Source organism: Phacochoerus africanus, chromosome 14, assembly GCF_016906955.1.
Source record: "Phacochoerus africanus isolate WHEZ1 chromosome 14, ROS_Pafr_v1, whole genome shotgun sequence".
Taxonomy (NCBI): domain Eukaryota; kingdom Metazoa; phylum Chordata; class Mammalia; order Artiodactyla; family Suidae; genus Phacochoerus; species Phacochoerus africanus.
In genome coordinates this window covers 60,711,202-60,725,799 of record NC_062557.1, presented here as the reverse complement: position 1 = coordinate 60,725,799, position 14,598 = coordinate 60,711,202, and the positions used below count along the sequence as shown (strand labels likewise).

At 60.0% G+C, this 14,598-nt stretch overlaps 1 protein-coding gene across 1 annotated transcript; it reads left to right on the top strand.

Moving 5' to 3' along the window:
* Positions 1 to 2,110: 2,110 nt before the first annotated feature.
* On the top strand, positions 2,111 to 14,054 carry TMEM11 (transmembrane protein 11). The gene is made up of 2 exons (XM_047757655.1): positions 2,111 to 2,252; positions 13,276 to 14,054. The coding sequence occupies exons 1-2, from the start codon at positions 2,194 to 2,196 to the stop codon at positions 13,790 to 13,792; spliced, it is 576 nt and encodes a 191-aa protein (XP_047613611.1). The 5' UTR covers positions 2,111 to 2,193; the 3' UTR covers positions 13,793 to 14,054.
* The last annotated feature ends 544 nt before the right edge of the window (positions 14,055 to 14,598 follow it).

Here is a 14,598-nt window from a genome sequence, read left to right as displayed (position 1 = left end):
TGCCTCAGGGCCTTTGCACTTGCCGTGCCCTCTGCTGGAAAGGTGCTTCCTCTGGATAGCATCCTAGTTTAATCTTCCTTGTCATTTTGGTGTGTTTTAGCTAGACATGTGTTCAGAAGCTAGAAAAAGCCAACTCGTGTGGCATTTCATTCATCTTAAGCAGCACCAAGTCTGGAGGACGAAGGTCTAGGTCTCATGCTGTGGTGCCGTGATGTCCCGAGAGGCCCGGGCTCTTTGCATCTTTCCTCGTATCATCCTTCATGTGGTGTGGCTTTTGCCCTCGTGCTTGTGGCCTCGTAGTCACAGAATGGCTGCTGCCCTCCAGATATCACATGCAAATTCCAGGCAGGAGGAAAGGCTGACGCCGCCTCCCTGGGCACTCTCATCCTGTCCCTCCCTCTCATTCTGACCCTCTATCACTTCTTGGACTGTTCTTGTTTCCTTGCTGGCTGACCATTTCCTGCCACTGCAGTGAAAGCTCCACTACAGCACAACACACCCATCGAGCTCACTGCCAAACCCAGCTCCCAGCTCCTGCTCTGGCAGCAAGAATCAGGACAACAGTTTTGCTCCTTCAGCTTTAGGGGCCACAGCTGCTCCCTTCAGTCACCAGGCTGTGGGGGTCCTTACTGCCCCCCAGCTGCTCTGGCCCTCCGAACACATCCATAAACAACGCCTTGTATTAAATTCCTTTTGCTTGAAATATCTAGGATGGGTTTTTCTTTTCCTAATTAGACAATGACCAATAGAGGTAAAATCACCCCCATTTTATTAATGTACTTACTTTTTTTAGGGCTGCACCCAGGGCTGCATATGCAAGTTCCCAGGCCAGGGGTCGAATCAGAACTGCAGCTGCCGGCCTACACCACAGCCTCGGCGACACCGGATCCCCCACCCACTGAGCAAGGCCGGGGATCAAACCCGCATCCTCATGGATACTAGTCGGATTTATTTCCATTGAGCCACAGCGGGAACTGGCTCACCCCCATTTTACAGTTAAGAAAACTGAAGTGTGGAGTTCCTGTTCTAGAGTCCCTAGAAACCCTCGGCATCAGCACACGGGTCCAGAGGAAACAGACGACTCACAAGGGTTCAGAGCCAGCACCTGGAGGTGGGACTGTGACCCAACAGGAAGAGCAGGTACTTCTCAGGGAAGGAAAAGCATTTTAGCCACAGCAAGGAAGCTGGGAATTTGCGACGGAAGCTGGAGAGGAGAGCAGCCTCCAAAGGACGGAGGGGCTCCGAGGCTGCCCTGACGGGCTGGAGCTGCGCCTGGTAGGTAATGAGGGTCTGTGAAACGACCTCAAACGTTTCGTTCTACTGGCGAATGTGAACGGCAAGGAAACCCTGAGGACCCTTCAGTGGTGGGAGCCGCATCGGGGCGCCGGCTCGCCCGGTGCGTCCAGACCTGAGGGCTGAGAGCAGGGGCCGTGCTTCTCCGTTTCTGACCCTGGAGCGGATTTCCGCACGACAGTGGCTCAGACATTTATGGGACCAACTAACACCTCTAGCCACGTTGTGTGTGGAGAGCAGTTGAGGGACTACAACTTCAAAGGCTGCAGGGATCCCCGGATTGGCCCCGGCTCCGAGGGAACAGCGCTCAGGAGTCACCGGGCTGCGCCGCCTTCCCGTCGCGGCTGCGTCCAGGCAGGGCCCCCGTCGGCGGGGTGATGGGCCAGCAGCTGCCTTCTCAGGGGCCGAGGGCTGGCCTGTGTTTTCGTCACCGCGGCCGGACAGGAGCGGGATATGCGCGCGGAGCCCGGTCTCTCTCAGCCGCCGCCACACGTTAAGTTCGGCCCCTTCTCCTCTTCCAGACCCTCCCCGCCGACGGCTTGCCAGCAAGGGCTCGGTGGCGGCGGGAGCCGCTTGTGCCCAGCCTCCCGAGAATGTGGGGGACGAGAGGGAGCGGCCCCTCGGTGACCTCGACCGGCAGGACCTCCGGAACGGCCCGGGGCGCCGAGGAGTCGAGTCCGGAAGTGGGCTTTCCGCGCCGCTGGGCTGGCCTGCGTTTCCCGGGCGGCTTCGGGGCAGGCCTTTCCTGCGCGCGGTGCATTGTGGACCTTGTGGTCCCGCGGGGCCCGGCCCCAGCCGGGGGCTCTGGCTGGGGCGGCGGCCGGACTACATCTCCCTCCCGCCCGTGCGCTGTCGCGAGGCCGCCCGGCGCGAGGCTTTCGCGAGCGGAGAGTCTCCAAGATGGCCGCGTGGGGAAGGAGGCGTCTCGGCCCGGGCGGCGGCGGCCCCGCGCGAGAGAGGTGAGACGGGCGCTATTCCCTTCCCTGCGGGCGGCGCGGGGCGGGAAGCCGGCGACACCCTTGCGGTTGCAGCACGGCCCCTGCCTCCGACCCGCGGCTCTCCCCGGTGCATCCGCCGGCCGCGCGGGGTCCCGGTTCCGGCCTCCGCGGAGGGCTCGGGGAGGGGCGACGGCAGCCCGGGCACCGTCGGGCCGTCGCGGGGCCCGCCTGAATGCCGCGGGCCGAGCGGCACCAGAGCCCGCCCGCCTGGTCGCGCGGGTGGTTCTTTCGGCCGCGGCGAGGGGTGGCTCCCGGGACGGAGGGGGAAGGGGAAGCCTTCCCATCGCGGGTCGGTGCGGGAAGCGCGGTGCGGTCCGCACGTTTACCGGGGCCTCAGCCTTCCGCTCTGTGGCCTCCGGGCTCCAAGCCGGCCGCTTTTCTCCGGGGGCGATTCCTGGGACTTTGGAGGCTTCTCTGCGAGCGCCCCTGCCGTGGAAGTCCTTTGCAGTGACCTTTCCTAACGAAGGGTGTGTTACGAGTAGGGAGCGAGGAGCTTGTTTCTTTCAGGGTGGATTTTGATTTAGAGGACTCATTTCTAGAAGACGAGGTGGGAGTAGTTGTCGTGTTTCGTGTCGAATTCACAGTTTTTGCTCCTAGAAAACAGTTTAGCTAGTGGAAGCCACTAGAAGCTGTTCACCCACCAGAAATTTGGGAAAGGGTGCTTGTTGGTGGAGTCACCTGGTGTGAACTGCCCTGACCATTCGCTTAGGACCGGAGTGGCCTAGTAGAGGTCAGCAGGACCTTCGCTTTTCTTTTTCGTTTCTTTTCTGTGAAGATTGGAATACAGCGAAGTTCTTTCTTTTTCTCCCTTTCCCTCCCTGTTCTGTCTCTTAACTATTCTGCGTTGTTCCTTTTCTTTGACTGATTCCGTCACGTTTGTTGCTGTTGCCTTCTTGTTTTGTTAGTTGTGTTCACTTGCATTTTATGCTTGAGCTCAGCGTCACCCAACGTTGTCCATTCTTCAGTTCCTCTGCCTTGGAAAAGAAGCAGTGAATGAATGGCAAGCACGTAGGTATCTTTGTTTTTCCAGCGTCCACCTGGTATGTTTCTTAGACCCGGCTCTAAAAAGTTAAGAGGTGGAGTTCCCGTCGTGACGCAGTGGTGTCGTGGCGCAGTGGTTAACGAATCCGACTAGGAACCATGAGGTTGCGGGTTCGGTCCCTGCCCTTGCTCAGTGGGTTAAGGATCCGGCGTTGCTGTGAGCTGTGGTGTAGGTTGCAGACGCGGCTCGGATCCCGTGTTGTTGTGGCTCTGGCATAGGCCGGTGGCTACAGCTCCGATTGAACCCCTAGCCTGGGAACCTCCATATGCCGTGGGAGCGGCCCAAGAAATAGCAAAAAGACAAAAAAAATAAAAATAAATAAAAAGTTAAGAGGCGACCTCGGTGGTTTCCACGTGGCCTTAAAATCTAGCCATCGTGTTCAAGATCGTTGTTGCAGACATTTGTCCTTTAGGAATAAGAAATAACCCGTTTAGAAAACTCGGTGTCACAGAGCGAGAGAGCAAGAGCGCGCCTCCTTCCTGGAGGCAGACGGAAGGGGCCGGCTGGGCCTGCCCCGGACGTCACCCAGGGCTGTGCTAGCAGCAGTCAGGCTTCTACTCATCCAATAGATTTGATGTTGGGTTTTTTTTTCCTCTTTGGTTTGAGACAGGTGTTAATTCAAAACCAAGTTTGCAAACCAGGATTCCCACCGGGCTGAATCCAGTCCTCCCTCGACTGTGACTCTGGGTTTCTAAGAGGATTGAAATGAGTTGCCAAAGCCTGGCGATGGAAAGGTTTCACGAGAAACTCCTTGGAAAGCTGCATGGTGGCTCTTTTTGGTCAGGCCAGGTGCTCCTCACTCCTCACCTGACAGCCGACTCGGTGCCCTTACCTGCCTGGTCCTGCTGGGTGTTCAGGTTGCAACCTTTGGCCTGGAACAGAAGGCCCTGCTTACACGTCCAGACGTCTCTGTCAGCTGGGAATGGCGCATCTGGTTTTGTGGTTTGGGTGGTACCGTCTGTTCTGCTTACAGATAAGGAGTGCGGCGGGGAGCCCCTCTCTTGGCCTGTGCCGTGGGGCCTAGCGGGGCTTTGGTGGCAGTGTTTGCCTGGTCCTGGTGTCCCTGGGATCCTCCCATGCTGAGCAGGGAGTGGAAACCCAACCCGCCAGCCCTCGGTCAGCTCGCTAACTTCTGGGTGCACCTCCACCCGTGCCCCGGGGGTGGGGAGACTCTGGGCAGGCTGGTTGGATGAATTGATTGCCCACACCCTAGATGGAAGCTCAGGCATGTTGTTGGCTCTTGGGACTGAAGTAGGCTGTTCAGGGCTCTCTTAAATGACTTTGTCCCATGTCACGCCTGTGCCGGCTCGGATTACAGCTCACGCTGTGAGACCACTTTCCCGAATTGCTGCACGCACTTGGTTGGAGTCTGCTTCGTGATGAAAGCGTGGGAAACACTGCCTGGTTTGGGGCAGGGGCTGGAACAGAGCAGCGCTTTGGGCAGACTTTGCAGATTTGCCGGTGGCTGCAAACATGGAAGCACGCTTGGATTTAGAGCTCCTGCCAGACTGTCCCCAAGAGTTATGTTGTCAGCTGTGTGTTAGCGATGATCCAGTTTAGAAAGTACACAGTGTGCGGATTCTTCACCTGGTTCTTGAGTTTCGCGCTGTGTTAATTCAGTGGTCGCTAGCCACTTGTGACAATTAAATTTTTCTTTTTGCTTTTTAGGGCCGCACCAATGGCATATGGAAGTTCCCAGCCTAGGGGTCGAATTGGAGCTGTAGCTGCTGGCCTGCACCACAGCCTCAGCAATGCGGGGTCTGCGACCTATGCCGCAGCTCACGGCCGCGCCAGATCCTTAACTCACCGAGCGGACCAGAGATTGAACCTGTGTCCTTATGGATGCCAGTCAGATTCGTCTCCTCTCAGCCTGGAGGGAACTCCCATAACCTGAATTCCTGTCCACAGTGGGGCACGGACAGTGAGCACACCAGACAGATGGCCGCAGGTCCTGTCAGTGTCTTTAACACACTGGCCCGTCTAGGAGGGCAGGCATCTGAGTGTTGTGCCACTGGGCGCCTTCCTAGACGAGCCATCTCCCAGACCTGCCAGCTGTCCCGCTGTCTGCCTGCCCTCAGGGCCCCGAGGTCCTCTGTTCCCCGCCGTTGCTGGGTGTGAGTTCAGCGTGTGGACACACTTGATCTGCGTCTGGTCTCCGTGGGAGGGGGCGGCGCGGCTTGGAGGCCTGGTGTGTTCGCAGGGCTGGGCGTGCTGGACTAGAGGCGTGGGTCTTAGGGTCGGATCCCTTCTGTGGCCTCCCCTCCTCTGGCTTCCGCAGGCGTCTGTGCCCGCGTTTTCAGGCAGCCAGCTCTGCCCGGTCACGTCCACATCTCTCTGTCCTGCGCCTTATTCCCTGGGACTTGGCCCTCTTCGACAGCTTTGCTTGCTTTCTTTTCTTTTCTTTCTTTTCTTCTTTTTTTGGCCACCCCGTGGCACATGGAGTTCCCGGGCCAGGGATCAGATCCGAGTAGCAGAATAGCCCTAAGCCACAGCTGCGGCAATGCCAGATCCTTAACCCACAGTGCCGGGCTGGGAATCGAGCCTGTGTCCCAGTGCTCCCAAGACACCGCTGGTCCCGTTGCACCAGAGCGGGCACTCCGAAAGCTTTACTTTTAATGGGCGACTTGGATGGATGGATGTCCTGGATGCCGCTGGAGGGATCAGTTCCCAGGACAGCTGAACGAGCCAACCAGAGGCCACGTGGGCAGGAGGCTCACGTTCCCTCACTCTGATTGGATCCTTTCTTTTAGAGCTGAGCACCTCTGGGGGTGTGGGTCTCCTGTCTCTCTTGACAGACTCACTCTGGCCCTAATGGGTGCGGCGCGCGCCTCTCCTCGGGGCCTGGACGCGCCGTGCCCGTTCAGCATCTGCACCTGGGTCCCGCTCAGCTGGCTGCCAGAAGGCGCTGCTCCCGGGGGCTGGATGTTGTAGGTTAGGGTCTGCTGGGCCTTGGTCTCTGGCACAATCTCCACGTTCCTTGACTCACTCAAGCTGTCCGGTCCCGCTGCAGTGACTGGTTGAGTCGGGCCTGACTTTCTGAAGAAGCGAGAGGTGGCATGTCCTGAGGGAGGCCTCTGCCCAGCTGCTCAGAGCGAGGGCAGCGGGAGGAAGAAGGAGGCACTGGTGGGGCGAGTCCATGGGGAGCCTTCTAGCTGCCCCTGTGGTGGCCTTCCGGCACCAGCAGTGCCTTTATGGGCCACAGAGCTGGGGAGCTGTGTGCCCGAGAAGTCACGCGGTTTGGGTCGGGACTGTCCATTAGGGCAGCCACTGGCCACGTGTGGCTGTCCAGCATTTGAAGTGCGGCTGGGGTGTCTGAGGAACAGAATTTTAAGTTTTACTTAAGTTTAAATGGCTCGGGCCTTATGCTGGTTGTGCTTTGCAGCTGTCACTTTGTTTGCATGCCCATCCCAACCTGGCCTGTCTTCCCTCTGGGCAGGCTGGGGCCGTGGCCCCGTTGGATACAAGAAAAGCCGGCTCCGAGCAGCAAGGAGTTTAGCCCTTGGACACAGCCAGAACCCAGGCTCTTGGCCCCCCGCTTGGTGCACTGTGTTTGTCCCCAAGCAGAGCGGCCCGGTCCCCGGAGCGCCGCAGGCGCCCGTTCTCTGGCGCGTGGCTTCCTCGGAAGAGAAAACACCGGGCACCTGTTTGGACCGTTTCTCAATATTTGGAGCCTGTGCCTCTTGTCCTAGCCAGGCTTTGAACCTACAATACAGAATTTTACTGCTTTTGATGACTCTCGAGGAAGCGATTTGGGGTCAGCCGGAGTGGGTTTCCCGGACCAGGGGTAGAACTCGAGTCCTCCAGCCGGCATGTCGCAGGTGGTTGCCTGCTGAGTGGACCTGGTTTACCTTTCAGCACCGAGTTCTCTTAATTACCACACTGGTTCTTGTCTCCTGTCACTCATTTCCAACCTACTTCCTCTACGTCTGTCGGGAACCTGTCACATTCAGGCCCAGTGCAAAGGGACCGTGATGAAAACACAGTTACTGCCTTCAGGGAGCTCCGAGTCCATCTCCCTCTGTGTTTCAGGTGGAGCCTGTGAGCTCAGGGCCGCTCCAGGAAGCAGCCCTAAAGCGGGGACTTCACTGCACTTAGGGTTGGTTCTTCTGGTTCTAGAAGGATCAGAAAAGATGGGGGGTGCAGGCCAATGTTCGCTTGAGGGAACCCCTGGGAAATGGAATTCTCCTCCCCTTCCTGGCAGGACCTCCGGGGTCTCAGACCACGTGGCGACTCAGCCGGGGCGGGGGCGGGGGATGCTTGGTCCTGGGAGCGTGGGACTCTGCGGCCCAGGAAGAAGAGAAGCCAGGTGCCTCCAGCTCCCCTGCTGGGGGGCCCAGCACTGTCTGGTCTCATCGCCCCAAGGGGGACAGGGCTGTGGGACGATTTTGCTTTTTAAGAAAACGTATAATTTTTCATCATAAAAGAAGCACATGTTTGTCTTTTGCTTTTGAAACATACAGAAAACTATGAAGAAAAAGAAAATTTATTTTTATTTTATTTTATTTATTTATCTTTTTGCTATTTCTTTGGGCCGCTCCCGCGGCATATGGAGGTTCCCAGGCCAGGGGTCCAATTGGAGCTGTAGCCACCGGCCTACGCCAGAGCCACAGCAACGCGGGATCCGAGCCGCGTCTGCAACCTACACTACAGCTCACGGCAACGCCGGATCGTTAACCCACTGAGCAAGGGCAGGGACCGAACCCGCACCCTCATGGTTCCTAGTCGGATTTGTTCACCACTGCGCCACGACGGGAACTCCAAGAAAAAGAAAATTTAAAAGTCACCTGTTGGGCCACCATCCAAAGAAAACTGCTGTCATTTTTTCATGTGCAGCCCCTTCGATGCTCCCCCGGGTGTTTTGTCAGGGAGTTTTAAATATTATGCGAAATCCATCAGAAGTGCACTTCAACATGTGAAAAGTTAGGAACTTGCTACTGTGTGTACGACGCTGGACACAGGAGGCTCGGCGACGCAAGCCAGCCCCAAGGCCCGGGTGTCCGGGCTGGGTTCCTGCGGAGCGCGGGGGAGCGGGGAGCGCCAGGAGGCGGGCTGGTGATCGCGGGGACTGGGGCAGGGACACGGGGAAAGGTGCTAAACTGGTGGTGGTGGTGGAAGCGGCGCCACTTAGTCTCGCGTGACTGACCTGTGCGGGCTAAGTGGGTGAATGCTATCTCAGTAAACCGTTACTTGACAAGCACAAGTGAAAACCACAACCTCACAGTTCTGGGACAGTCACTATTGAAAAAACCAAACAAGCCTGCCGGCAAAGACGTGGACAGACGGGAACTCGTCTGCCCTGTTAGTGGGAATGTAAATTGGTCTGGCCACCGAGGGAAACAGTCTCGGAGGCTCCTCAAAAAAGTAAAAATAGATAGAGTTCCTGTTGTGGCTCAGCGCAAATGAATCCGACTAGGGTCCATGAGGTTGCGGGTTCGATCCCTGGCCTCGCTCCGTGGGTTAAGGATCTGGCGTTGCCATGGCTGTGGTGGAGGCCAGCGGCTAAGCTCCAATTCAACCCCTAGCCTGGGAACCTCCATGTGCCTCTGGTGAGGCCCTAAAAAGAGAAAAAAAATAAAAGTAGAACTGCCGGATGATCCAGCAGTTCCTCTTCTAGATAGACCCAGAGAGATTACAAGCAGGACTTGAACAGATGTTTTGACACCCATGTGCACAGCAGCCCGTCCGCGGGCGGCCGGGTAGCGAAACGTGGTCCGTACGTACAGTGGATGCTCTGACACCCGCCACAACGTCGAGGAGCCTGGGGGACACAGTGCCTCGCGGAATAAGCTGGTGGCAGAAGACCCGTGGCGATTCCTCTTAGGTGAGGTCCTCAGCAGCCCAGTCAGTGGGGTGAGGGTTGTGGCTCGATGGGGACAGAGTTGTAGTTCCTGGAGATGCAGAGGTTCTGGAGACCCACCGTCCCGCACTGCACGTACTTCGCGCTGCTGCACTGCACGCTTAAAAGCGGTTAGGATAGTCAGTTTTCCTGTAATTTAGAAGGACTGAAGAAACCAAGTGGGAGCATTACCCTGACTCATGCTTGCGCCCCACGAGAGGTGAACGTGGGTGTGAGGCACGCGCCCTCCCCTCCCGTGCGTGCTCGGGAGCCTGGGTGGCTGGGACCCCACTGTTCTCGCTCTTGTGGAGGTGTCACCACCTGTTCTGCTGTCACCAGACAGTACGGCTTTGAACATCCTGGTGCAGCACTGGCTGCGGAGAGGTGGCGCTAGACCTCGGGACCCAAGTTCGAGACTGCTTCTGTCATCGTGGCTGCACGTGGGCATGGGGGATGCGGGCTGCATTCCGGCCAGGCTGCCAGGCGAACACGCAGGGGCCCAGGGGTTGGTCCCTTCCATTCTCCGGGGGGGCTGCCAGCATTCCAGGGGGTCCCTTTGAGGGCCTCCCTGAGTGCTGCCAGAGCAGATTCAGAGCCGAGGGAGGCAGGGTCTGGAGCGCCAGCCTGAGTGCCCCTGCAGCCAGTAGCCCGCACTCCGCTGCACAGGCCAGTCCAGCGCCGGGCACACAGGCCTGCTCCTCCCCGAGCTCCACGGAACCTTCCCGGTTGGAGGGTCTGAAGCCACTTGGTAAAAAGGGACCCCTTTTCTTTCTGGAGCCACTGTCTTCCCCTCCCAGGGACAGTCGTGATCCCCAGGGCTTTGCGTATGGGTGCGTCTTGAAGCAGACGTACACTCTTTGAGAAACGCCCCGAGCAGCTCCTTTGTTCTGTGCCTCTTCACGGCCCTTTGGAGGCCTTTCCACTGTTAGCACGCTCTCTGTGTATATGTAGATGTATTTTATTTCATGCTTTAATTATTATCTTTTTAAGTTTATTATTATTATTTTTTGTCTTTTCAGGGCTGCACCCACGGCATATGGAGGTTTCCAGGCTAGAAGTCCACTCGGAGCTACAGCCACCGGCCTACGGCAGAGCCACAGCAACGCTGGACCCTCAACCCACTGAGCAGGGCCAGGGATTGAACCCACAACCTTGTGGTTCCTAGTCGGATTCGTTAACCACCGAGCCGTGATGGGAACTCCTGTTACTGGGTTTTGGTTTTGGTTCTGTCACACCTGTGGCACATGGAAGTTCCTGGGCCAGGGATCAAGCCAGTGCCACAGCAGCAACCTGAGCCAGTGTGATGACAACTTCGGATCCTTGACCACAGAACTTCAGCTTTTTTTTGCCTTTTAGGGCGACGCCTGCGGCATATGGAAGTTCCCCAGCTAGGACTCCAATCAGAGCTGTAGCTGCCGGCTTACACCACAGCCGCAGCAATGTGGGATTCAAGCCATGTCTACGATCTACACTGCAGCTCATGGCAACGCCAGATCCTTAACCTACTGAGCAGGGCCGGGGATCGAAACCAAACCTGTATGGATACGAGTTGGGTTCGTAACCTGCTGAGCCACAGTGGGAACTCCCAGCTATTTAATGCTTTAATTGGCCTGTGTGTACAGGGTTCGAGTTGGAGGGTGGCTGGTGATGCTGTGAGATGGTTCAGGGTGACCTTCTAACTGGGTTCTTTCTTAGTTGGGTTGCTTTTGACCCAGAAACAAGCAGGCCACGTGTAGTGGCTGCTGGGGTAGCTCAGTGGTCGTGGGTGGCTGTGGGTCTCCTGGGCATTCTTGGCTACCTGGATTCTGAGGCAAAGTTCATGCCAAGGCAGAGCTGGATCTGGTGATCCAGGCAGCCTGTAAAACTGCATTTACAGGGAGTTCCCGCTATGGCGCTGTGGGTTGAGAATCTGCCTGCAGTGGCTCAGGTCACTGCAGAGGCTCCAGTTCGGTCCCCGGCCCCGTGCAGTGGGTTAAGGATCTGGCATTGCCATAGCTGCGGCATAGGTTGCAGCTCCGATTCAGTCCCTGGCCCTGGAACTTCCATACGCACGGGGGCAGCCGGAAAAATAAAACAACAGAACCAAAAAACTGCATGTGCAGGGACAGACGTGGCTCCCGCCAAGTGGAGGTGTGCCTGCTGACGCCGTGGGGGGGTCCTTTGACAGAGGGGGTGCCTGCCTGGGAGTCTCCCTCCTTGTGCCTCAGGTGACGTCCTGGAAACCTGCTTGTCCAGGCCTGGTGTCTGTCCTTCCCTGACTGGGTCCAGCCCGGGAACTGGTGAGCCTCAGGGCGGCGGGCCTGCTGGCCTGGCTCCCAAGACCTGCGTCCCGAGGCGCCTGGGAGGGCGGTTTACGCCGTGGGAGGCCTAGATGCCTCGGAGTGGGGGCGCTGGCCGCACCCCTCACTCAGGTCTGGGGCGTCCTGACTGTCGAGTCCACCGGTTGTGGCTCCTGTGCTGTCAGGGCTGAGAAGGAGCCTGGAGGGACCCTGTTGAGTGTTCAAAGGAAGAGGCGGCCCAGAAAGGCAGCTTTGCCAACGGGCCCCTGCAGTCAGTCCCCTCCCCCACCGCTGCCCCCCGGGACAGCTTCTCCCTGGAGCCCAGGGTTTAATTAGAGCCTTGATTTAATTAGGAGGCGTCCCTGAGCCCAGCTTAGTTACAGTTGCTCTTTCGAGAAAAGAGCCACCGAGTCCCAGGCAGCGCCTCCCAGGGGACCCGCCTCCCCTGCACCTGAGGCTCGGCTCCTGGGACCCAGGAGAGCGTCAGGCAGCGGGTCGCCCCCGGGGGTGGGGGGAAGCCCTGCCTCCTGGCCTTGCTTATTTGCTTGCTGGGGGAGCTTTTACTGCTGAACCCGGGAGCCACGACAGGAAGGCGCACTCAGTGGCTGGCTCTCCTGCCACCGGTCCTTTTCCCCTGGCGTTTGCCTGGCAGCCCCGTCTCTGCCCCCTGCACACGGAACTGCCCTCTTCAGTAAAGGAGATGCTGAACAGAGAGGGTCTGGGCGGGCCTGCTGCAGTCGTGGGGCCCTCGGGGCTGCTGTCCTGCGGTCGGGGCCCTCGGCGCTGTGCTTCTTGCTGCTGGGGGGCACCCTTCAGAGCCCCAGGTTGAGGGGCGTGGACCCGGGGGCACAGTGACCACCAGGAGCCAGGTCGGGGGACTAGGGGCTGCTGAAGGGAAGGCAGGTGACAAGGTGGCTTCGCAGGGCCTGGTAACGTGATGCAGAGGGAGCCACCCGGTCCAGCTGGGAGAGGCCGGGGTGAAGAAGCCTTCTTGCGAGATGAGCAGTGAAGACCAAACTGGGGGAACCGGCTGTGCTGGGGGGGCAACGTGGAGGGTCTAGATGGGCGGGGACGAGCCAGAGGGTGACAGGCGCTGGGTCCTGCGTCCGGCGTGGGAGGTCCCGCTTGAGGCCTCCCGCGGGCTTGGGCTCTGTCTGCTGGTGAGCGTCACGTCCCCGGCAGGCCGGGTCGCTGCACGGGCTGCTTCCGTGGGTGAGACGCCTTCAGTGGCAGTAGGTAGAGTCCTGGGCCCACAGGGTCAGAGCGGCAGGAACACGGGGCCCCTGGACCCTCATCCCAGCGCCCAGGGCCTCGTCTCTGCCTCCTCAGGTCCAAGCACTGAGTGGGGCGCTCCCAGCCAGGCGGCCCTCGGCGGGGGGGGGGGCGCTTCGGCGTTGCCGCCCCAGGAGGACCCGGGCAGCTCGCTCTCCGTCCACCACGGCCGGACCCGGGAAGGTGGGCCGTGCGGGCTCAGTGGCCCTGGTGGGCTGAGGGCACGGCGCACCTGCCGCCGCAGGCCTCTGTCCCGGCGTCGTGGGCCCGCAGCCCCCTCTCCCTGGGGCTCTGCTGCCTCACGGGTCTGACCCTGCGTTGCCTTAACCGCCAGGCCGCCCCCGTCGTCGGCCGCCATCCTCACAGATGTCGTCGCAGGAGCCCCAGGGCCCCTTTGCTGTGTCCCTCGCGGGCCACGGCTTGCTTCTTCGGCCCCGTCTGCGGGGCGGGAAGGGGGCGGCCCGGGGAGCCGTGCGCGCCCTCCGGAGCTCGGCGGGCCCCCCCCCCCCAGCCGGCGCCCCGCTCACGGCTCCTTTCTCCCCCCGCCCCCCGCAGGCTGAGCTTGGCGGCCACGGACTGTTACATCGTGCACGAGATCTACAGCGGCGAGAACGCGCAGGACCAGTTCGAGTGCGAGCTGGAGCAGGCCCTGGAGGCCCAGTACAAGTACATCGTGATCGAGCCCACGCGCATCGGCGACGAGACGGCCCGCTGGATCACCGTGGGCAACTGCCTGCACAAGACCACCGTGCTGGCGGGCACCGCCTGCCTCTTCACGCCGCTGGCGCTGCCCCTGGATTACTCGCACTACGTCTCCCTGCCCGCGGGCGTGCTGAGCCTGGCCTGCTGCACCCTCTACGGCATCTCCTGGCAGTTCGACCCCTGCTGCAAGTACCAGGTGGAGTACGACGCCTACAAACTGTCGCGCCTGCCCCTGCACACGCTCACCTCCTCCACGCCGGTGGTGCTGGTCCGCAAGGACGACCTGCACAGGAAGAGACTGCACAACACGATAGCGCTGGCGGCCCTGGTGTACTGTGTCAAGAAGGTGTACGAGCTCTGCGCCGTGTGAGCCGGGAGGCGGCCGGCCGCACGCTTGTCAGCTGAGCGGAAGGACACATCACCGCGGCGCCGGGGCGCTCCGGCTCAGCCCACGAAGACGCGGGCCCCGCGACCCCGGGGTCGGCGGGGCGGGTTTCCGACGGGGCGGCAGGATGTGGTGGGAGCAGCGCTGCGGGGGGGTGGCCGCGCTCGGGGGTCCTTGAGCACATCCAGTAACTGTACCATCCGGAGCCACCCGGAGCTGCTGACCATTAAAGTGATGAGGATTTCCACTCCGGCCGTCCGGTGTCTCTCTCCGGGACGGCCCTGGTGGGCGTGGGCAGCACGGGTGTCAGCCCTTGCGACGGGCAGGCCCAGACCCTCCCAGCGCGTCGGCCTCGGCCCCAGGCAGCACTGCTCTGTGCCGCTCAGGGACCTGGCGGGACAGGTGGGCGGCACGGCCAGGCGGCCGCCTGCAGAGCTGGGGCTGGGTCGTGTCCAGGGAGTCTGACTCGGGAGGACCCGGGAACCACCTCTACACCTTTAAAGCACTGAGGCCGCCCCGATGTGGGCCCAGGCCCAGGGGAGCCCCACGCTCCCCGCTTACGTTCCCCCGAAGAGGCGGGGCCCTGGCCCTGCAGCCTCTCGAGACCTCTGCCAGGCGCCTCAAAGGGCAACCAGCCTGACTTTCTCCTTGTTTTAAAGGGTGCCTCAGGAAGGTCCCATCCCAGAGAGTAACGGAGGGGGGCCGGGGGGCCACTTTCTGGGGGAAGAGCCAGGGCTTGTAAGAGAGGTGGCGAGACCTTGACCCGATTCCGAGGGGCCTGGACGTGCTGA

Bases quoted from the DNA above. Each gene is read 5' to 3' on its own strand.
- TMEM11 (XM_047757655.1), top strand. From the start codon at position 2,194: ATGGCCGCGTGGGGAAGGAGGCGTCTCGGCCCGGGCGGCGGCGGCCCC. The intron at 2,253-13,275 runs GTGAGACGGGCG...CGCCCCCCGCAG, and splicing joins GGCGGCCCCGCGCGAGAGAG to GCTGAGCTTGGCGGCCACGG.